The following is a 24,610-nucleotide window of genomic DNA, read 5'->3' as shown; positions in this document are numbered from 1 at the left end:
ATATGAAAATCCCTATTTATTATAATTGCCAGACCTAAAATAACAAGCACTTTTCACCTATTGTTCCCCCCCCCCCCATTTCCTTGCAGATTGTAAACTTGTGAGCAGGGACCTCACCCCTAATGTCACTGTTTAAATTGTATTAACTTGTACTGAATTTATTGTCTGTACATGTCCCCGCTTAATTGTAAAGTGCTGCGGAATATGTTGGCGCTATATAAATAAAAATTATTATTATTATTATTATTACTGCTGGCTCTTCAGTCAAGTCTATGGTAACAAGCGGTAGGCAGCAACGAGCAGACGCTATGGAGACTAAGTCCAGAAATCACCCTACGGAGCATGCTCGTGATGTGGCGGCATCTCATTGATGGTCGGTCGTCAGCTGCTCTGGTGATGTGGCAGCTCCGGATTGGTCCGCGAGCAAGGTCCTGTCCGACTGGACACAAGCTGAACATATAGAAGGGTCTCAGAGGCGCATGCTGGCATGCCAGTATTATTCTCATTACGTGTGTGTATGGGACATTGCATCATCGAATCATAGAATGGTAGCGTTGGAAGGGACCTCCTGGGTCATCTGGTCCAACCCCCTGCTCAAAGCAGGATTCACTAAATCATCCCAGACAGATGTCTGTCCAGCCTCTGTTTGAAGACTTCCATGGAAGGAGAACTCACCACCTCTTGTGGCAGCCTGTTCCACTCATTGATCACCCTGTCAAAAAGTTTTTTTCTAATATCTAATCTGTGTCTCCTCCCATTCAGTTTCCTCCCATTGCTTCCAGTCTTTCCTTGTGCAAATGAGAGTAAAGGAGATCCTTCTACAATGTGACAGCTCCTGAGATATTTGTAGACAGCAATTAAGTCTCCTCTCAGTCTTCTTTTTTGCAAGCTAAACATTCCCAAATCCTGTAACCGTTCCTCATAGGACATGATTTGCAGACCGGCCACCATTCTGGTCGCTCTTCTCTGAACTTGCTCCAGTTTGTTGATGTCTTTTTTAAAAATGTGGTGCCCAAAACCGGACACAGTATTCCAGATGAGGTCTGACCAAAGAGGAGTAGAGGGCAATAATGACTTCACGTGATCTAGACTGTATGCTTCTATTGATACATCCCAGAATTGCATTTGCCTTTTTTGCTGCTGCATCACACTGTTGATTCATGTTCAATTTATGATCTATTAGTATACTCAAGTATTTTTCACATGTGCTATTGCTTAGTCCTATTCCTCCCATTCTGTATATGCTTTTTTCATTTTTAATGCACAGATGTAGTACTTTTCCTTTTTCGTTGTTAAAAACCATTCTGTTAGTTGCTGCCCACTGCTCCAGTTTATTTATATCTTTTTGAATCCTCTCTGTTGTGAATTCTGTGGTCAGGCTCCCTCCTGTGGTCATGAGTGGTACTTTGTCTGGTTCTGTCTATGAGCTTCCTCTGGTGGAGGTGAGTGGGGCTGCGGCTTCTGAGTTTCCTTCCTCAGGTGACGAGGTTAAGTCTTAGGTGTTGCTCTATTTAACTCCACCTAGTTCTTTGTTCCTGGCCTCCAGTCAATGTTCCAGTATTGGTCTTGCTTTCTCCTGGATCGTTCTTGTGGCCTGTCTGCCCTGCATAAGCTAAGTTTTGCTTGTGTTACTTTTGTTTGCTATATTTTCTGTCCAGCTTGCTATATTGGTTTTTCTTGCTTGCTGGAAGCTCTGAGACGCAGAGGGAGCACCTCCGTACCGTTAGTCGGTGCGGAGGGTCTTTTTGCCCCTCTGCGTGGTTGTTTGTAGGTTTTTGTGTTGACCGCAAAGCTATCTTTCCTATCCTCGGTCTATTCAGTAAGTCGGGCCTCACTTTGCTAAAATCTATTTAATCTCTGTGTTTGTATTTTCATCTTAACTCACAGTCATTATATGTGGGGGGCTGCCTTTTCCTTTGGGGAATTTATCTGAGGCAAGGTAGGCTTATTTTTCTGTCTTCAGGGCTAGCTAGTTTCTCAGGCTGTGCCGAGTTGCATAGGGAGCGTTAGGCGCAATCCACGGCTACCTCTAGTGTGGTATGATAGGATTAGGGATTGCGGTCAGCAGAGTTCCCACGTCTCAGAGCTCGTCCTATGTTAGTAACTATCAGGTCACTTTGTGTGCTCTTAACCACTAGGTCCATTGTGGTTCTGAATCACCTGTTTATAACAGTACTGGAGGCCCAAAGTACTAATGCTTCTCAATAGAGGGAAAAGAGAAGTTCTGAGACCATTTTTTTTTCTCTGTACTGTGTTTTGTCTTTCTTTTCCCCTAGACATTTGGGTGGTTCAGGACACAGGTGTAGTGATGGACATTAAAGATCTGTCTTCTTGTGTGGATCATCTCACTGCAAGAGTACAAAATATTCAAGACTTTGTGGTTCAGAATTCTATGTTAGAACCAAGAATTCCTATTCCTGATTTGTTTTCTGGAGATAGAGCTAAGTTTCTGAGTTTTAAGAATAATTGTAAACTGTTTCTGGCTTTGAAACCCCGCTCCTCTGGTGACCCAGTTCAACAAGTTAAGATCATTATTTCTTTATTACGTGGCGACCCTCAAGACTGGGCATTTTCCCTTGTGCCAGGAGATCCTGCATTATGTAATATTGATGCGTTTTTTCTGGCGCTCGGATTGCTGTATGAAGAACCTAATTCAGTGGATCAGGCAGAGAAAAATTTGCTGGCTCTGTCTCAGGGTCAGGATGAGGTAGAGATATATTGTCAGAAGTTTAGGAAGTGGTCTGTACTCACTCAATGGAATGAATGTACGCTGGCAGCAATTTTCAGAAATTGTCTCTCTGAAGCCCTTAAGGATGTCATGGTGGGATTTCCTATGCCTGCTGGTCTGAATGAGTCTATGTCTTTGGCCATTCAGATCGGTAGACGCTTGCGTGAGCGTAAAACTGTGCACCATTTGGCGGTATTATCTGAGCATGGACCTGAGCCTATGCAGTGCGATGGGACTTTGACCAGAGCTGAACGGCAAGAACACAGACGTCAGAATGGGCTGTGTTTTTACTGTGGTGATTCCACTCATGCTATCTCCGATTGTCCTAAGCGCACTAAGCGGTTCGCTAGGTCTGCCACCATTGGTACGGTACAGTCGAAATTTCTTTTGTCCGTTACTTTGATCTGCTCTTTGTCATCCTATTCTGTCATGGCATTTGTGGATTCAGGCGCTGCCCTGAATTTGATGGACTTGGAGTATGCTAGGCGCTGTGGGTTTTTCTTGGAGCCCTTGCAGTATCCTATTCCATTGAGAGGAATTGATGCTACGCCTTTGGCCAAGAATAAGCCTCAGTACTGGACCCAGCTGACCATGTGCATGGCTCCTGCGCATCAGGAGGATATTCGCTTTTTGGTGTTGCATAATCTGCATGATGTGGTCATGTTGGGGTTGCCATGGCTACAAGTCCATAACCCAGTATTGGATTGGAAATCAATGTCTGTGTCCAGCTGGGGTTGTCAGGGGGTACATGGTGATGTTCCTTTTCTGTCTGTTTCATCATCCACCCCTTCTGAGGTCCCAGAGTTCTTGTCGGATTACCGGGATGTATTTGATGAGCCCAAGTCCAGTGCCCTACCTCCGCATAGGGATTGTGATTGTGCTATCGATTTGATTCCTGGTAGTAAATTTCCTAAAGGTCGACTGTTTAATTTGTCTGTGCCTGAACACGCCGCTATGCGGAGTTACGTAAAGGAATCCTTGGAGAAGGGTCATATTTGCCCGTCGTCGTCGCCATTGGGAGCAGGGTTCTTCTTTGTGGCCAAGAAGGATGGTTCGCTGAGACCTTGTATTGATTACCGCCTTCTAAATAAAATCACGGTCAAATTTCAGTACCCCTTGCCGCTGCTGTCTGATTTGTTTGCTCGGATTAAGGGGGCTAGTTGGTTCACCAAGATAGATCTTCGTGGTGCGTATAATCTTGTGCGTATTAAACAGGGCGATGAATGGAAAACAGCATTTAATACGCCCGAGGGCCATTTTGAGTACCTGGTTATACCATTCGGGCTTTCTAATGCTCCATCAGTGTTTCAGTCCTTTATGCATGACATCTTCCGAGAGTACCTGGATAAATTTCTGATTGTATACTTGGATGATATTTTGGTCTTCTCGGATGATTGGGAGTCTCACGTGAAGCAGGTCAGAATGGTGTTCCAGGTTCTGCGTGTGAATTCTTTGTTTGTGAAGGGGTCAAAGTGTCTCTTTGGTGTTCAGAAGGTTTCATTTTTGGGGTTCATTTTTTCCCCTTCTACTATCGAGATGGACCCTGTTAAAGTTCAGGCCATTTATGATTGGACTCAGCCGACATCTCTGAAGAGTCTACAAAAGTTCCTGGGCTTTGCTAATTTTTATCGTCGCTTCATCAATAATTTTTCTAGTATTGCTAAACCGTTGACTGAGTTAACCAAGAAGGGTGCTGATGTGGTCAATTGGTCTTCTGCTGCTGTGGAAGCTTTTCAAGAGTTGAAGCGTCGTTTTTCTTCCGCCCCTGTGTTGTGCCAACCAGATGTTTCGCTCCCGTTCCAGGTCGAGGTTGATGCTTCTGAGATTGGAGCAGGGGCTGTTTTGTCGCAAAGAAGTTCTGATGGCTCGGTGATGAAACCGTGCGCCTTCTTTTCCAGGAAGTTTTCGCCTGCTGAGCGTAATTATGATGTTGGCAATCGAGAGTTGCTGGCCATGAAGTGGGCATTCGAGGAGTGGCGTCATTGGCTTGAAGGTGCTAAGCATCGCGTGGTGGTCTTGACTGATCACAAGAACTTGACTTATCTCGAGTCTGCCAAACGGTTGAATCCTAGACAGGCTCGTTGGTCGCTGTTTTTCTCCCGTTTTGACTTTGTGGTTTCGTACCTTCCGGGCTCTAAAAATGTGAAGGCAGATGCCCTGTCGAGGAGTTTTGTGCCCGACTCTCCGGGTTTGTCTGAGCCGGCGGGTATTCTCAAAGAGGGGGTAATTTTGTCTGCCATCTCCCCTGATTTGCGGCGGGTGCTGCAAAAATTTCAGGCTAATAGACCTGACCGTTGCCCAGCGGAGAAACTGTTTGTCCCTGATAAATGGACGAGTAGAGGTATCTCTGAGATTCATTGTTCGGTGTTGGCTGGTCATCGTGGAATCTTTGGTACCAGAGATTTGGTGGCTAGATCCTTTTGGTGGCCGTCTCTGTCGCGGGATGTGCGTTCGTTTGTGCAGTCCTGTGGGATTTGTGCACGGGCTAAGCCCTGCTGTTCTCGTGCCAGTGGGTTGCTTTTGCCCTTGCCAGTCCCGAAGAGGCCCTGGACACATATCTCTATGGATTTTATTTCGGATCTCCCCGTCTCTCAAAAAATGTCGGTCATTTGGGTTGTTTGTGATCGCTTCTCTAAGATGGTCCATTTGGTACCCTTGTCTAAATTGCCTTCCTCCTCTGATTTGGTGCCATTGTTCTTCCAGCATGTGGTCCGTTTACATGGCATTCCGGAGAACATCGTTTCTGACAGAGGTTCCCAGTTTGTTTCGAGGTTTTTCCGAGCCTTTTGTGCTAGGATGGGCATTGATTTGTCTTTTTCCTCGGCTTTCCATCCTCAGACAAATGGCCAGACTGAACGAACCAATCAGACCTTGGAAACATATCTGAGATGTTTTGTTTCTGCTGATCAGGATGATTGGGTGTCCTTTTTGCCTTTGGTTGAGTTCGTCGTTAATAATCGGGCCAGCTCGGCTACTTTGGTTTCGCCGTTTTTCTGCAATTCTGGTTTCCATCCTCGTTTCTCTTCAGGGCAGGTTGAGTTTTCTGACTGTCCTGGTGTGGATACTGTGGTGGAATAGGTTGCAGCAGATTTGGACTCATGTGGTGGACAATTTGACATTGTCTCAGGAGAAGGCTCAACGTTTCGCTAACCGCAGGCGCTGTGTGGGTCCCCGACTTCGTGTTGGGGATTTGGTTTGGTTGTCATCTCGTTATATTCCTATGAAAGTTTCCTCTCCTAAGTTTAAGCCTCGTTTCATTGGTCCGTATAGGATTTCTGAGGTTCTTAATCCTGTGTCTTTTCGTTTGACCCTTCCAACTTCTTTTTCCATCCATAACGTATTCCATAGGTCATTGTTGCGGAGATACGTGGCACCTGTGGTTCCATCCGTTGATCCTCCTGCCCCAGTTTTGGTTGAGGGGGAGTTGGAGTATATAGTGGAGAAGATTTGGGATTCTCGTATTTCGAGACGGAAACTCCAGTACCTGGTTAAGTGGAAGGGTTATGGTCAGGAAGATAATTCCTGGGTCTTTGCCTCTGATGTTCATGCTGCCGATCTGGTTCGTGCCTTTCATTTGGCTCATCCTGGTCGGCCTGGGGGCTCTGGTGAGGGTTCGGTGACCCCTCCTCAAGGGGGGGGTACTGTTGTGAATTCTGTGGTCAGGCTCCCTCCTGTGGTCATGAGTGGTACTTCATCTGGTTCTGTCTATGAGCTTCCTCTGGTGGAGGTGAGTGGGGCTGCGGCTTGAGTTTCATTCCTCAGGTGACGAGGTTAAGTCGTTAGGTGCTGCTCTATTTAACTCCACCTAGTTCTTTGTTCCTGGCCTCCAGTCAATGTTCCAGTATTGGTCTTGCTTTCTCCTGGATCGTTCTTGTGGCCTGTCTGCTCTGCATAAGCTAAGTTTTGCTTGTGTTACTTTTGTTTGCTATATTTTCTGTCCAGCTTGCTATATTGGTTTTTCTTGCTTGCTGGAAGCTCAGAGATGCAGAGGGAGCACCTCCGTACCATTAGTCGGTGCAGAGGGTCTTTTTGCCCCTCTGCGTGGTTGTTTGTAGGTTTTTGTGTTGACCGCAAAGCTATCTTTCCTATCCTCGGTCTATTCAGTAAGTCGGGCCTCACTTTGCTAAAATCTATTTCATCTCTGTGTTTGTATTTTCATCTTAACTCACAGTCATTATATGTGGGGGGCTGCCTTTTCCTTTGGTGAATTTCTCTGAGGCAAGGTAGGCTTATTTTTCTGTCTTCAGGGCTAGCTAGTTTCTCAGGCTGTGCCGAGTTGCATAGGGAGCGTTAGGCACAATCCACGGCTACCTCTAATGTGGTATGATAGGATTAGGGATTGCGGTCAGCAGAGTTCCCACGTCTCAGAGCTCGTGCTATGTTAGTAACTATCAGGTCACTTTGTGTGCTCTTAACTACTAGGTCCATTGTGGTTCTGAATCACCTGTTTATAACACCTCTCTCTCTCTTCCCGAGTATTAGCTATCCCTCCTAGATTTGTGTCATCAGCAAATTTAATTAGTGTACCCTCAATTCCTTCATCTAAATCATTGATAAAGATTTTGAACAATGCAGGGCCCAGGACAGAACCCTGTGGTACCCCACTTGAGACATTCTTCCAACTGGATGTCCAGCCATTTACGACCACTCTTTGGGTCCGATCACTAAGCCAGTTATGAATCCACCTAACAGTTGCCTTGTCCATTCCATACTTAGTAATTTTTTCAGTAAGGATGATACGAGATACTTTGTCAAATGCTTTGCTGAAGTCAAGATATACTATATCCACATATATCCACAGCATTTCCGTGATCCACCCAGTCAGTGATTCTGTCATAGAAGAAAATTTCGTTAGTCTGACATGACTTATTAGTTACAAACCCATGCTGAATCTGGTTAATCACTTCATTCTTATCCAGGTACTTGCATACATGTTGTTTAATAATTTGTTCAAAGATCTTTCCAGGCATAGAAGTCACACTCACCGGCCTATAGTTCCCTGGGTCCACCTTCTTCCCTTTTTTGAAGCTAGGAACAACATTTGCTCTTCTCCAATCTTCTGGGACTTCTCCTGTTCTCCAAGAATTTTCAAAGATTATGGAGAGTGGTTCAAAAATTTCTTCTGCTATCTCCTTCAGTACTCTAGGGTGAAATTTATCTGGACCTGGAGACTTGAATTAATTTATGTTATCTAAGTGTTTCCTCACTATCTTCTTGTTTATGGTATGGTCTTTACCAGCATGTGCTCAGGGTCGGCGGTAAGCCTTTAGAATTCCAGTTCTCCGGAGAGGAGTTTGTATAAATTCAGGGCTGGCGTCTAGCCACTAGAATTCCAGCACCTCTGTAGAGGAGTTGGTTGAGTGCTTTTGTTGTCTGTGTCACCACTGTTTTATTCCTACCCCGTGAGCGGGCTTCGTTCCCCTGTGAGGTTAACAGGGATCGTACCTACCTATTCCGTTACTGTGTGCGAGTGACACAGCTGTACTGCAGAGCATCTAATCCATTACTGTTTGCGAAGTGACACAGCTCTACTGCAGAGCATCTATTCCGCTACTGTGTGCGAGTGACACAGCTCTATTGCAGAGCATCTTTTCCATTACTGTGTGCGAGTGACACGGCTCTATAGCAGAGCATCTGTTTAATTTTTGCTTGTTTGTTCATTTCATGTGCTGTTTACTGAGTGGCGTTTAACTCAGTGTGTGCTAGCAATCGCTTGCTGTGTGCTCCCTCATTGTTCACACTAGCTGCAGTTTAACATCTCTGCACGGTGGACCCTGGTTTGCGATTGCACTTCTTTATTAAATTTATTTAGTGTAATCTGCCAACCCTAACACATGGTGTAAGGTCAAAGATAGGAGGACCACAGAAGGGGGTGCACTGGCACCTCAATGCGCTTTTCTCCATGCTGGGCTTCAACTCAACAGGAGGCAATTGGTCTAGTGATGGGTGAACTCCTGGATGTTTGGGGCCAGTGAGATTTCCCGAACATTTAAAAAAAGATCGGTTTAGGTACCAGAACAGATGAATGGGAGGCCCGAACATCCAATGTTTGCCACGTTGTCATCTGCATGACAGTGTGGCAAACACTGCCTGTGATCAGCAGTAAGATTATTACCACCGGTCAGAAAGCTACGGTTCCCATGCTGTAAGGTGACAGCGTGAGCCAGCAGCTGTGACTGGCGGTAAAAAGTTTTGGTGGAAAATGGGGTAATATTTGTGGGGTTAATTTCAGCTGTTTTATGGCCGCTCACATCAAGCTCACAAGTTAGTAATGGAAAGGCGTCTATAGGACACCTATCCATTACTAACCCCATCGTAAGTTTTGACACAAACACACAGCCAGAGTAAAGTCCTTTATTGTAAATAAATGACACAGACTCCTTTTATTCTAAATAAAAATAAAAACACATTTTTACTCACCTTGCGCTCATTGAATTGAAGCTATTGTCAGCTGTAAAAAAAAAACAGAAAATAATAAATAACCAAAATACTCACCTTATACCTAATCCAACCTTGCCCCATAATTGCTTCTGTCAGTGTTTTGTACTGAGCTCCTGTGAGAATGAGAAAGTTCACCGGAGTTCATAGCTTAACTCCAGTGAACCTACTTATTGTGTCACTCACTGCGTGAGAAAGTTTGGGCACCCCTGGTCAAAATTACTGTTATTGTGAACAGTTAGAAAAGTTGAAGATTAAATTATCTATAAAAGGCCTAAAGATGACCCATTTCCTTTGTATTTTAGGCGGGAAAAAAATATTTTGGCACCCTTGGAAGTTTGTGTGCCCAGACAACTTTGACCAAAGTTTAAGACCTTAATTGGCCTATTAGGGTTATTGCTTGTTCACTATCATCGTTAGGAAAGGACAGGTGATGCAAATTTCCCAGTTTTCTAAAAAACCCTCTCCTGTAACCTTGTGCCAAAAAAACAGCAGCCATGGGTTCCCCTAAGCAGCTGCCTAGCACTCTAAAAATGAAAATGTTGGAGGCTCACAAAGCAGAAGAAGGCCATAAAAGCAAAGCATTTTGAAGTTGCCCTTTACTCAATTTGAAATGTAATTAAGAAATGGCAGTTAACAAGAACAGTAAAGGTCAAGATAAGGTCTGGAAGACCAAGCTAAATTTCAGTGAGAGCTGATTGTAGGATTGCTAGACAGACAAATCAGAACCGATGCTTGACTGCAAAAGACATTCAGAAATATTTAGAAGACCTGGAGTTGTGGTACACTGTTCTACTCTTCAGAGATACATGCACAAATATGGCCTTCATTCAGCATCAGAAGTATACAAAAGAACATCTAGAAAAGCCTGATGCATTTTGGAAACATGTCCTGTGGACCGATGAGGTTAAAATAAAACTCTTTGGCCACAATGATCAATGGTATGTGTGGAGAAAAAAGTCACAGAATTTCAGGAATAGAACATCTCACCAACCATTAGTCATGGGGGTGGATCAATCATGCTTTGGTGTTGTGTTGCAGCCAATGGCAGGGGGAACATTTCACGGTAGAGGGAAGACTGGATATAATGACATTTTAGCAAATTATTGATGCCAACATAAAACTTTGTGTGGAAAAACTGAATTTAGAAAGAGGATGTCTTCTACAAATGGATAATAATCCTAAACACACATCAAAAATCAACAATAGACTACCTTAAAAGGCACAAGCTGACGGTTTTACCATGGCCCTCACAGTCCCCTGAACTGAACATCATTGACAATCTGTGGCTAGACCTCAAAATAGCAAAGCTTGCAAGATGGTCCAGGAATCGCACAGAACTGGAAGAATTTTCCAAGGAAGAATGGATGACAATCCATAAAGCAAGAATTGAAAGACTCTTGGCTGGCTAGAAAATGTGTTTACAAGCTGTGATACTTGTAACAGGGGTTGCTAACTAGGTACTAACCATGCAGGGTGCCAAAACATTTGCATCGGCCCTTTTTCCTTTTTGTAATTTTTAAAATGTAAAATATGAATATATATTGTCTAAAATACAAAGGAAATGTGTCATCTTTAACTTTAGGTCTTTTAGAGATCGCTTATCTTCAGCTTGTTTAAATGTCCATAATAGCAGTAATTTTTGGGTGCCCAAACTTTTACATGCCACTGTATGTTATGAATATTCCTTATTAATGTTTCAGGTTTCCTTTTTCTACTTTGTTACTCAGCATATACATTAATTAATATGAACGTATTTGTTTTTCTACAGGTTGTGAGAGTTTGGGATTTTGAGACTGGGAAACAAATGTTTGAATTCAATGACGCGCATGGAAGTTCTGGGATCACCTGTATGACATTTGATTCCAGCGGTAGACGGTATGTTTTTACTTTTCCTCTTCTAAGAATTCTCACCTTTACAACTCTCTCTAGATCAGGATCTCCAACCCCTATATCAGGGCCACTGTGAATGGACGATTGTTTGCACAGTCACTTCTATCGCTTTTCACTTTATGGGAATTCAAAAAACTAATCTTACTGCTGATGTGAATTGCACGTCTAGGGTCCTGGACCCCTGTCTTGGGGCTACTGGGAATGGAAAGAGAATGCTTTCACCATCTACTTTATAGGAGTTGAAAAAATAGGACCAGTCGAAACGGCTCTGTTCAGTATTCCCAATCGAAGTGAATTCACAGCAGCTGCACAACAGAGGTTGGAGATCCCAATCTAGAGAAGGTCATTGTTAATGTCCAATTAAGGATTTCACTTAAAGAAGATCTGTCAGCTCATTTTTTAAATAAATATGATAAAATTAAAAGCAAAGCGACAGAAAGCAGAATTAAAATTCCCCCATACATTCAAGAACGCAGCAGAAAAGGACAACAGTATTTACCTACCCAGGTCTCAGAAGCTAAAACATGTTCAGGATGCAGCAAAAATACTTAATAAAGATGGAGACGACACAGCTGCAAAATACTCAAGAGACAACCACTCACAGCCTACCAATTCATGGAGGGTGTGATTGCTTAGCACATATCCAAGCCCTTGCCTCCTCCTGATGTCTCAAACTCAAAAATATTTCCCAGATCCGTGCTTTCCTTGACCGCGACACCACAAAAACGCTAGTGCATGCCCTTATCATCTCCCGCCTCGACTACTGCAACCTCCTAATCTCTGGACTCCCCTCTTGCACTCTGGCACCACTCCAATCCATCCTACACTCTGCTGCCCGACTAATATACCTGTCTCCCCACTATTCCCCAGCCTCTCCCCTATGTCAAGCCCTTCACTGGCTTCCTATCGCCCAGAGACTCCAGTTCAAAACCCTCACAATGACATACAAAGCCATCCACAACCTGTCTCCTCCATACATCTGTGACATGGTTTCCCGGTACCTAACTACACGCAACCTCCGATCCTCTGAAGACCTCCTTCTCTACTCCCGTCTCATCTCTTCTTCCCACAACCGCATCCAAGACTTCTCCCGTGCTTCCCCCATACTCTGGAACTCTCTACCCCAACACATCAGAATCTCGCCTACCATAGAAACCTTCAAAAAGAACCTGAAGACTCACCTCTTCCGACAAGCCTACAGCCTGCAGTGATCCTGAACTTACTGAACCGCCGCACAACATGCCCTACCCTCTCCTAGTGTTTCATCACCCATCCCCTGCAGACTGTGAGCCCTCGCGGGCAGGGTCCTCCCTCCTTATGTACCCGTGTGCCTTGTTATTTGCTCATGTTTAATGTATTTGTCTATATTTGCCCATATTCACATGTAAAGCGCCATGGAATAAATGTCGCTATAAAAATGTATAATAATAATAATAATAATTAACATTGCACACAAAAAAGGCTTGTATAGGGCACAGGTCACACACAGGGGATGGTGACACCCATACTATTAGATTAGAAGTGCTGCAGTGCCCAGCACTATATAAGTGCAGCCCGTGAGGATATGATTATGGCCGGGGTCACACTTGCGAGTGCAATGCAAGAAACTCGCATCAAAATCCACACTGCCGCCGGCACTCAGGCCCGGAGCGTTTGGCTGCATGTATCTCTATGTAGCTGAACGCTCCGGTCCCGAGTGCCGGCAGCAGTGCCCAGTATTGATGCGAATTTCTCGCATTGCACTCGCAAGTGTGACCCCGGCCAACTAGTCTTTATCAAAGCTAAGATTTTAGCACAATATCCATGTGACTGATAGTCGTCAGGTAGCTCTGCCTAAAGCCTCATTTGGAGGACCGTGATTCAGCTACGGGTCTGTGAAGTACTCAATAGCACATTGATTGCATCCTAGTCTGTTTTCCACTAACTTTTTGATAAGAGAAGCTTGAGAAATCTCCATCAGCTTTTTTGCAAAAAAGAAAAGCTGATTTAAGGCTATATGCGTAAATAAAACTGTGGTACAACTGCCGAGTTTTCCCAGGTGAAGCCACTTCAGTTTCCCTGACACAGCTTCACCATTGATCTTCACCGCCACTGGCTTTCATTCTATACATTTTACATAGAGAGAGCAAATGGCTTTTGAGTCGTCCAAAGAATGAGCAGGTCACTTCTTTTAACAGCTTCAGGATTTCCAAACCTTGAAGCGGTGACATAAGACAGAACATGTGCACAACAATGCCGCTTTGACATTGCTGAGCACTTTGTTCATTTTATAGGGTGCTTTTTCAGGCGGGTTCCACCTGAAAAAGACATTATGTGCACATAGCCTATCACTGATGGTATAAACAGGCACATTGAACAAACACTGATGAAACTCTGATCCAGAATACTGATTAAATGTACGAGAAAAAAAACTGACATCTGAATAAGACCAAAGACTACTTTAAAACAACCATAATATTGCAACCTTTTTTACTAAGTTCACATGGTCCGTTTAATTTATCAGACCAGTCATGTCCGCAAATTGTTGATATTATGGATCCGTGTGCTGGCGCACATTATGAAGGAGTGCAGGAGCTTCCATGTTTTAATTTGGTCCATAATTTGGATCAGACTATGTATGCTGCAATTTTTTCCCCTTTATGTACGTGTGAAAATATCTCAAGAAAATTATCAAATAGGCTAAAATTGTTTCTGAGTGCTGTCTATTTGACATACGGACAACACATGGACAAGAGATATGTCTGACTGAATGCATCCTGAGCATCTGATATACTCAAGACAGAGTTATTGTAAAGATATATGTGACTGACCCATTCTTCTAAATAGATCTTGCTGATATCCCGTAGTTTCCCCCCAAAATCACATTCAGATGAATTGAGCTGATTTTCCATTGCTGAGATTTCTGCAAAACACGAGCAAGAAATATTTATGACTGAATACATCCTGAGCATCTGATATACTCAAGACAGAGTTATTGGAAAGATTTATGTGACTGACCCATTCTTCTAAATAGGTCTTGCTGATATCCTGTAGTTTTCCCCCAAAATCCCATTCAGATGAATTGAACTGATTTTCCATTGCTGAGATTTCTGCAACAAATAAGCTCCATTTGAATACCATAATTCGTCTGTCAGGCGGCCCTATAATTACATAAGGCTATTGGTTTATCTGTGTGATGGACATAGATGGTCACTATTTTTCTTAAAAGTGGAAGAGTTAATAAAAAGTATCAATACAAGCTGAAATTTGTTCACAGTGTGCATCAGCGAGTTTTTCAAGTCTAAATTGCCTTTTGTCTGTGGATATTTTCATTCCCTAGACTAATCACAGGAGGAAGAGACGGCTGCCTGAAAATCTGGAATTACAATAATGGCCAGTGCGTGCACACTCTAAAAAGAGGTAAATGGCACAATTTCACTGTATCTTTATTGATGTTGTCTTCACTTAGGTAGATCGAAGTATGTTCTATATTATCTAATTAGTATTGTGATGAGACCACAAGATCCCACTCGCCTTATGCTTCAGTTACCAGACCATTTCTGCATAATCCAGGGATACACAAGGGGCTGGAAAACCACAGAGTAAGAAAAGTCTTATATTCCTTGGTAGCATTCATTCTGAACAAGTAATGAATTCAGATGGGAGAGAGGTGAAGAATGAAGATATTATTATAAAAGACATAAAACGCTGACAGTAAAAAGGCCTCACCTCGAGCACGATAATCTTGAAGATATCTTAGAAAAACAAGTATAGCCAAAATTAAAATCTATGGATGAATAAGAAGTATGGTAATATATTCCTGTTCACTAGCAACAAACATTTAAACACAGCAAAAAAGATAATGATAATAATAAAGAATAATAATAATAATATCACCTAAACACTATTTGTAAATGCAGTCTGTGGGTTCCAGAACACGTCAATAAGGCACACATACGGGACCTGTATTGGGAGATGTGGGTCTGTATGATGGAAGCCCAAGTGGTGCTGTTTGTGACCTCTGTAAAACCCCATATTATCCCCACCAAATTAAGATATTTAAAGAGTACCTGTCGGCACGAATGTGAAATTTAAAGACATGGTTGTAAAGGCACTGTAATACTCTGTAATATATTTATCATAATATAGCTTTATTCTTTAATTTCACAGAAAACAAGGCTGATGAGGTCTGTGACTGCACATATGTGGAAATTAATAGGAACAAGTAAGATACTAATTTTTACAATATTATTTCTGGTAAACTGACATAATTTAGCTCACCCCTCGATTTTACGAGACTGGAGTATTGTATACCGGTCTTGATGAAGGGTGTACTGGCGTAGGATGTGCCCAATGTATTAAGAGCTCTGTGTAACAACTCTGCTGGCATCACAGCATGGCCTCACATCTCTCACACAATCTTACCCACTGCTCCAGGCCATGATGTGGTTTCTGTTTCTTGCCAGCTCCATGTTCTGTGTCTCTGCTCTCTGCATGCCTCATGGCTATGTGTATAGGGGGCCGGCGCCTGAACTCTCTGGTTCTTATAGGAATCAGGTGCATCTGTCTAATCAGTTCCTGACCAATTACCAAGAGGCCTCCTGTATATAGTGCAGCTCCACCCTGTGGTCCGGGCCTGTGCAATATGTTAGCTCAGTTAGTGTTTAGCTGCTGAGTTTGCCTGGCCTTGCTCTGAGTTACTCCCTCTGAGCTTTTCTCTTTGCTTTTGCCTTGTTCTTGTAGTCCGCCCTCCAGGAGGCAGAATATCCTGGTCCCTGTGTCTTTGTCCCAGTGTCTTGTTCTATTGCCTTGTCTGTACTTTGTCTTTTCTCGGTCTCCTTGTCTGTGGCTTCCTTCCCTGCTTTCTTTCCTTGTGTTTTCTGTTTGCTTACACTCCGCACTCTTGCGGCTCTGCACTCAGACTTTGCTTCGCACTCTCTGGCTTTGCTCTGTGGCTCCGCTCTTTGCGGTTCTATCTGGCTCCGCTCTTTGCGGTACTATCTGGCTCCGCCTCCTGTGTTTCTGCACTTGGCTCCGTCTCTGCTCTTGGCTCCGCCTCCAGCGTCTCCGCTCTTGGCTCCGCCTCCAGTGTCTCTGCTCTTGGCTCCGCCTCCAGCGTCTCCGCTCATGGCTCCACCTCCAGCGTCTCCGCTCTTGGCTCCGCCTCCAGCGTCTCCGCTCTTGGCTCTGCCTCCAGCGTCTCCGCTCTTGGCTCCGCCTCCAGCGTCTCCGCCCTTGGCTCTGCCTTCTCCTTCTCTTTTCTTAGTTCCACCTTCTACTTGTTACTTGGTCCACCTGTGTGAACAGGTCCCTACCTGTTTCTTCATACCTCATTCCTTTCTGCTTGTTTCCTTTCCTGCACCTCCTGTGTGAACAGGTCCCTACCTGTTCCTTCATTCTCCTTTCCTTCTGGCTTGTTTCCGTACCTGCATCTTCTGTGTGTACAGGTCCCTACCTGTTCCATCATCACTCTCACAATAGGACTGCACTCGGGTGTCATCTGAGTGCAGCCTGATTCATACACCACATCAACCAGTCCTGTGTATCCTGTGTTCCTGCCAGTCCTGCCATTCCTGCCCTGCCTTCCAGTCCTGTGTTCTCTGCAGTGCCTCCCAATCCTGTGTTCCTGCCATTCCTGCCGTTCCTGCCCTGCCTTCCAGTCCTGTGTTCCTGCTGTCCTAGCCAGTCCTGTTTCCTGCCGTGTCTCTGCCAGCCCTGAGTTCTCTGCCGTGTCTCTGCCAGCCCTGTCTCAGCCGTGCCAGCCTACTCGTCTGTGTTCCAGCCGTGCTCTTCTGCCAGTCCTGCCTAATGCCCGCACCAATCCTGGTGTTCCTTAGTGGGATCAGCAGCCACAGCCAGACATCACCCTGGAGTGGCACCTGGTAGCTTCCTATTGCACAAGTCTGACCTCACCATCAGAGGCTCCAGCGAACACCTAGGAAGCTACTTAGTCACGCCCCTTCCAGGGAAGTTTGGTCTGTGGTCCAGTGGGGCCACACCCCCGTATGCCCGCGCCAACCAGTCTGGGCGCGTGCGTGACACTCTGCAATGTCTCCTGAGTTTGACGCATCTTCCAGCTGCTGTGAACCAGTGTAGGAAATGTGCTCCAGTCCTCTTTTGTGGTATACATTATGATTATTTTTTTTGGCCATGCTTGGAAAAGCATCATAATTTGACAAATGACATCATAATTTGTTGTAACCGTTTCCCTATGAATTCCACTGTTTGTAATCCTTGTACTGTATGTAGCATCCCTGTGTTTCAACCTTGCCCTGTGACATTACTGTTACTTCACACAGGACATTACTGCACTATGACTTCAATATTTTTATTATATTTTTATTGAAATAGTATAAAACATAACATTTTATTTAAGTTGAAAAATAGAGCAGAGTTCTACTAAAGAAGAGCTTTCATAAGTCTCAGCATGTAATCTGCCCACATCATGGAATAGTGGTTGCAGAGCTGAGCACAATGCAGTTTTTATTAACCTTGTCTCATATCTCTTGAGGAGATATTAGTTTTGTAATGTTTAGGTTATAATTTGTTATAATTCAGCTGAACATTACCAAAGGTTTGTCTATGGTGTACATTGTCCTTTTTAGGACATGATCAGAAATCAAAGTCAAACATCAGAATAATGTCAGTTTGAGTTTAAATACCCTGTCTGAAAACTGACTGACTTTGACATCTGACTTTGACATCTGACTACTGAATCTGATATGTGACTGACATCTAACTTTGACATCTGAATCAGAAACTCAAAGTCATATGTCAAAGTCAGATATCAAAGTCACCTTGTCAAGGTCACATGTCAAAGTCACGTGAAAGGGCCAGGTATCTAAGTCACGTGCCAGATTCAAATCTCAGATTCAGATGTCAAATTCAGATAACAAATTAAGATGTCAGATTCATATGTCAGATTCAGATATCAGATTCAGTTCTCAGACAGGGTATTTAGCCTCAAACTGACATTAAGGCCCCTTCACATTAAGCGACGCTGCAGCGATACCGACAACGATCCGGATCGCTGTATCGTCGCTGTTTGGTAGCTGGAGAGCTGTCACACAGACCGCTCTCCAGCGACCAACGATGCCGGTAACCAGGGTAAACATCGGGTAACTAAGCGCAGGGCCGCGCTTAGTAACCCGATGTTTACCCTGGTTACTATGCTAAAAGTAAAAAAAAAAAAACACTAGATACTTACCTACAGCCGTCTGTCCTCCAGCGCTGCGCTCTGCTTCTCTGCACTCCTCCTGTACTGGCTGGGAGCCGGAAAGCAGAGCGGTGACGTCACCGCCCTGCTTTCCGGCTCACAGACAGTACAGGAGGAGTGCAGAGACGCAGAGCGCAGCGCTGGAGGACAGACAGCGGTAGGTAAGTATGTACTGTTTGTTTTTTTTACTTTTAGGATGGTAACCAGGGTAAACATCGGGTTACTAAGCGCGGCCCTGCGCTTAGTTACCCGATGTTTACCCTGGTTACCAGTGAAGACATCGCTGGATCGGTGTCACACACGCCGATCCAGCGATGTCCACGGGAGATCCAGCGACGAAATAAAGTTCTGGACTTTATTCAGCGACCAACGATCTCCCAGCAGGGGTCTGATCGTTGGTCGCTGTCACACATAGCGATTTTATTAACGATATCGTTGCTACGTCACAAAAAGCAACGATATCGTTAACAATATCGTTATGTGTGAAGGTACCTTTAGTCTGATGTTTGACTTTGATATCTGATCATGCCCTAAAAAGGACACAGTCCTGGTGGCATGTACTTCTTCCCCTGCATAAGGATGACCAGTCATAAGCAGGCAGCATCGTGCAGGGGAGAAGAGAACAGACTCTCATCTCATTACTAATGTTTGTGCTCCTGTGTTGAGATACAACAAATCTCTTCCAGATCTCATCACACAATGTGTCACGGATGTGTCAGAGGGTGCAGACCATTGCACTGCATCTGGCTGCAGAGGGTCTCAGCAGTTTGCTTTGCAGACTTCTACCTGGTCCTTCTCACCCTAGAATCAAGTGGTCCCCTCTCCTGGCTCTAATGGTCACACCTGGATCTGGGTGTTTATAACTTCCAACTTCCTGTTGGGAGTTGCGGGTGATATTTTCTTTTTGCACTTCCCTGTTGAGGCTTGGAGTTGCAGCAGTCGGCTAGCATCCTTTGGTGTTTCTCTCTGAGTCTACTCAAGCTAAGTTTCCCCTTGTTTTGTGTATCCTAGCTGTCTTTAGCTGTGGTGGGGATTGACGAGTGCATCCTGTCCTTCCCATGGCAGGGATTATTGCCAGGGTCAGGTAGGGATTAGGTATCTTGCTCGGCGATAGGTGCGGAAACTGTATAGGGACGATAGGGCAGACAGGGTGACGTTAGATCTGTCTAGGAGTCTCCACTCCCCTCTTGAATAGTGTTTGGTTCCCTTTCCCTTATCCCTTCGTGTTGCACTTAGTCTGTCCTACACTGTGCGTGACACCATGCTCCCACACTGAGTGCTGTGAAATGACATATGGAAGTGTTTGTAATTATAATTTTTCAGCTCTGTTGTCAGGGCCGTATTTAGAGTTTCTGCTGCCCTAGGCACTTTTCGTGCTGCCTCCCTCATTGGTGAGTATGAAAAATGCAGACACTGTCAGCAGTAACTTAGGCTACTTTCACATCAGCGATTTTTACCATTCGCGGCAGATCCGGCAGTTTTTCTGCATCTGCCATGTAACGCATCACTTACGGCAACACTGCATTCGGTCTCATTCATTCCCTGTGGGACTTGTGGACATGTGCCGCACATGCCGTTTTGCCGCGATCCGGTAAATGCGGTACTTGCAGCAACGGAAAAAAAACGCTGCTAGCAGTGTTTTTTTGTCTCATCGTAAGTGTAAAACCGCAAGTGCTGCACATGTTCGCAAGTCCCATAGGGAATCAGTAAGGGGTCCAAATCTATGTATATGCCTATGTAGCTCTTTCAAAGACAATTCCAGCAATATTTTTACATGTTCAGTCAATTCAACAGAAATCGGTTTGCATACATATGCAAATGAGGGATTAGATCTGTTACTCCAGCTCTATAACCCCTCAGTGCCGTATTATATAGTATATAACACAGCCATGTAGTACATAGCACAGCTACGTAGTATACAGCACAGCCCACGCAGTATATAACACAGCCCATGTAATATATAGCACAGCCCACGCAGTATATAACACAGCCCACGCAGTATATAGCACAGCCCACGTAGTATATATCACTGCCCACGTAGTATATATCACTGCCCACGTAGTATATATCACTGCCCACGTAGTAGATATCACTGCCCAAGTAGTAGATATCACTGCCCACGTAGTATATATCACTGCCCACATAGTATATAGCAGCCAGGCAGTATATGCACACGTAGTATATAACACAGCCCACGCAGTATGAAACACAGCCCACGAAGTATAAAAACACAGCCCGCGCAGTATATAAGACTGCCCACGTAGTGTATAGCAGCCAGGCAGTATATAACACAGAAAACGTAGAATATAACACTGCCCACGTAGTATATAACACAGCCCACGCAGTATAAAAACACAGCCCACGCAGTATAAACACACAGCCCACGCAGTGTAAAAACACAGCCCACGCAGTATATAAGACTGCCCACGCAGTATATAAGACTGCCCACGTAGTATATAGCAGTCAGGCAGTATATAACACAGCCCACATAGTATATAACACAGCCCACGTAGTATAAAACACAGCCCACGCAGTATAAAAACAGCCCACGCAGTATAAAAACACAGCCCACACAGTATAAAAACTCAGCCCACGCAGTATATAAGACTGCCCACGTAGTATATAGCAGCCAGACAGTATATAACACAGCCCACGTAGTATATAACACTGCCCACGTAGTATACTGTATATCACTGCCCACATAGTATATGACACTGCCCACGTAGTATATAACACAGCCAGGCAGTGTATAACACAACCCACGCAGTATATAACACAGCCCACGTAGTATATAACACAGCCAATGTAGTATATAGCAGTGTCGGCACCATATCCCTGAATTAAAATAAAAAATAGTTATATACTCACCCTCCGGCGTCCACCGAAGCTGTACTGTATTGCGAAATTACCCAGATGACTTAACGGTCTAGACCGCTAAGTCATCTGGGTAATTTCACAATGCATCACTGGGAACGGAAACTGGCGGCAACATCGCGTGCATCGGTGGATGGCGGAAGGTGAGAATAGCACAATTTTCAATTTTTTTAATTATTTTTAACATTATATCTTTTTACTATTGATTCTGCATAGGCAGCATCAATAGTAAAAAGTTGGTTTGGGATGGGGCGACACACTGGCACTAACAGCTCCACACACACACACATACAGCACCCCACAGACACACACATACATACAGCTCCGCGCACCCACACACAGAGCTCCGCACACACACACACATACAGCACCGCACAGACACATACATACAGCTCCGCGCACACACACACAGACATACAGCTCCGCTGCCCGCGCACACACACATACAGCTCCGCTGCCCGCACACTCACATACAGCCCCACACATACAGCACCGCACAGACACACACATACTGTACATACAGCTCTGCGCACACACACACACAGACATACAGCTCCGCTGCCCGCGCACACACAAATACAGCTCCGCTGCCCGCACACTCACATACAGCCCCACACATACAGCACCGCACAGACACACACATACTGTACATAGAGCTCCGCGTACGCACACAGACATACAGCTCCGCTGCCCGCGCACACACACATACAGCTCCGCTGCCTGCACACTCACATACAGCCCCACACATACAGCACCACACACGCATACTGAACATACAGCTCCGCGCACACACACAGACAGACATACAGCTCCGCTGCCCGCGCACACACACATACTGCTCCGCTGCCTGCACACTCACATACAGCCCCACACATACAGCACCACACACGCATACTGTACATACAGCTCCACGCACACACACAGACATACAGCTCCGCTGCCCGCACACTCACATACAGCCCCACACATACAGCACCGCAGACACACACATACTGTACATACAGCTCCGCGCACACACACAGACAGACATACAGCTCCGCTGTCCGCGCACACACAGCTCCGCTGCCCGCACACTCACATACAGCCCCACACATACAGCACCGCAGAGACACACACATACTGTACATACAGCTCCGCGCACACACACAGACAGACATACAGCTCCGCTGCCCGCGCACACACACACATACAGCACCGCAGAGACACACACACACACTGTACATACAGCTCCGCGCACACACACACACACAGCTCCGCTGCCCACGCACACACACATGCAGCTCCGCTGCCCGCACACTGACATACAGCCCCACACATACAGCACCGCACAGACACACACATACTGTACATGCAGCTCCGCGCACACACTCACATACATACAGCCACACACACCAGCACTGGCAATGTTTGCTGCCAGAACCCAGATAGAGTGAGTGGGGGTGTATTATACCCCACCCCCACCACTCACTCTCTGGATCCGTCTGCCAGGAGCAAAGATCAAACATACAGCAAACATTCAAAGGCTGCTGTGTTTGCACGGCTCCTCCAGCCTCAGGCACTGCAGGCAGAAACGAGGCTGAGGACCGTGAGGTGAGTCACAGACAGAGCCGTGCAGCAGGCAGCGCACGGGCAGGAGCCAGGAGGGGAGATCATTACAGAGATGGTACACTACTTACTGTGTATGTACTGCTCTACTGCGAGTCCTCCAGGCCAGCAATGTGAGTCCAGGACTGGACCCAGGGTCGGGACACAGGACGCCGCTGCTCCATCTCAGCAGCAGTCACAGTCACCTTCCGGCCGGGCACCAGTGAGGCTGTGAGCAGGGGCATCACTGTGTCTCAGCAGGGGGAGTAGGGAGAGTCGGCACCAGCACCACGTATTCTGGCTGCCGCTCTGCCGCCCCCTGTCTTCAGGAAGGGACGCACAGGACAAGTATTAAAAAAAAAAAAAGAAAAAAAAAAAAAACAACCTTGCTGAGGTGCCGCCCCCCCGCCTGTCCCCACCCTAGGCATGTGCCCTCAAGTGCCTAGTGGCAAATACGGCCCTGTCTGTTGTCATCCAATTCCAACCCCTTTCTCTGGATAGCTTTGGGACCATGTAGAGACAGCTGAGCCTGCTGTGAACATCCTGCTCTCTGCCTGTACTAGGCTCTTTCTCTGCTTTGGTTGTCTGTTCGGACCTTGCTTGGTACTTCCCCTATCTTGCGGCAACCATGGACTGTGCTGTGTAATGTCCACTGCCATCAGACGCCCCCATTACTAACCCCGTAGTCAAAAGTACCGTAATAAAGATACACAAAGAGAAAAGTCCTTCAATTGTACAAATCATTCCCCGACAATTACCCTCTTTTAACCATTTATTAACATGAAAATAAAAAATCAAAGTAATCCTCCTCAAGGTGAAGAGAATGATTTTGAACTTTGAGCAGGCTCAAGGATTTCTCATTGCCCAAATAGGAAACTACAAAATGCCAAAAAGTTGCATCACAGGATCAAGTGGTTGAACTGGAGAATGGCCTGAGACTAAAGAATATCCGCCTGGTGGGTCTTCTGGGGAGAACTGAAATCACAGATGCGGTTGGATTCTTGGAAACATAGCTGAAGAGTATTCTGAAAACAGGGGCAGACACAGACAGAAAAGGGCCCCTGTGAAAGAACAGTATGTGGGCCCTTAACAGTCCAATAATAATGTGACTGCGACAGAAGTTACTTGCTGCTTTTGAGGTCGAAGTAGCCCCCCCGTTGCTTCTTGGGCCCTTGTATGGCTACACAGGTTGCACCAATGGTATGTCTGCTCCTGAATGGAGCCTTCTACTTTCTTCTCCTTTGCTACAAAGCAAGCTCATTGAGTTCCAACAAGACTGAGCCCCCCTTTGGGAAGCCCCAGACCTGCACTAGCAAAATTCATATACTTTTTAGATTGGGATGCAATCCTACATCCGATGAAGACAGACAAAGGTGGAGATGCTTTTCCTCTCCTGCAGGAGTCATAGCTCGGATTGAGACTGTTTCTAAGTCGAGGGAAATTCCAGTTTCTTAGATCTTAAAAAAAGCACTCTTTATTGAAAAAATATATATTAATATTTCACAAGTCCGGTAACCGGGAATTACAGGCAAAGTGTTTCAGACTGCCGTCATTAATGATTAAAGACAGCAGTCTGAAACGCTTTTGCCTGTAATTCCCAGTTACCGGACTTGTGACCTTTTAATATATAATTTTTTCAATATAGTGTTTTTATCCTAGATACTGCAATTTTTCTCCCTTTTTATCCTGTGGCATTGCATATGTAGGTCTGCTGACCTTTTCTACCTGCTTCTGTGTTGGTTCCGAGAAATTTCCCTCCAAGGGGTTGCTGAAGTACAAAGTAATCTGTTCAGCACCACCCATTCAGTTGCTCTCACTGCCCTTAAAGTGATGGTTAATGTATCTTTCTGAAAAGCACCATTTCAAAAGAAAAAAGCAGACGGCACCGCTGACACCGC

At 45.2% G+C, this 24,610-nt stretch overlaps 1 protein-coding gene across 1 annotated transcript in view; it reads left to right on the top strand.

Moving 5' to 3' along the window:
* Window positions 1-24,610, top strand: part of LOC138671096 (cilia- and flagella-associated protein 337-like) — a 262,921-nt gene that overhangs the window by 167,652 nt on the left and 70,659 nt on the right. The window contains exons 17-19 of the mRNA XM_069759005.1: window positions 10,938-11,044; window positions 14,379-14,458; window positions 15,209-15,263. Of these exons, the coding sequence (XP_069615106.1) occupies window positions 10,938-11,044; window positions 14,379-14,458; window positions 15,209-15,263 (242 nt within the window). The remainder of the gene's footprint in view (window positions 1-10,937; window positions 11,045-14,378; window positions 14,459-15,208; window positions 15,264-24,610) is intronic.

This window comes from Ranitomeya imitator, chromosome 3, assembly GCF_032444005.1.
Source record: "Ranitomeya imitator isolate aRanImi1 chromosome 3, aRanImi1.pri, whole genome shotgun sequence".
Lineage (NCBI taxonomy): Eukaryota > Metazoa > Chordata > Amphibia > Anura > Dendrobatidae > Ranitomeya > Ranitomeya imitator.
This window is presented reverse-complemented; position numbering and strand designations above follow the sequence as displayed.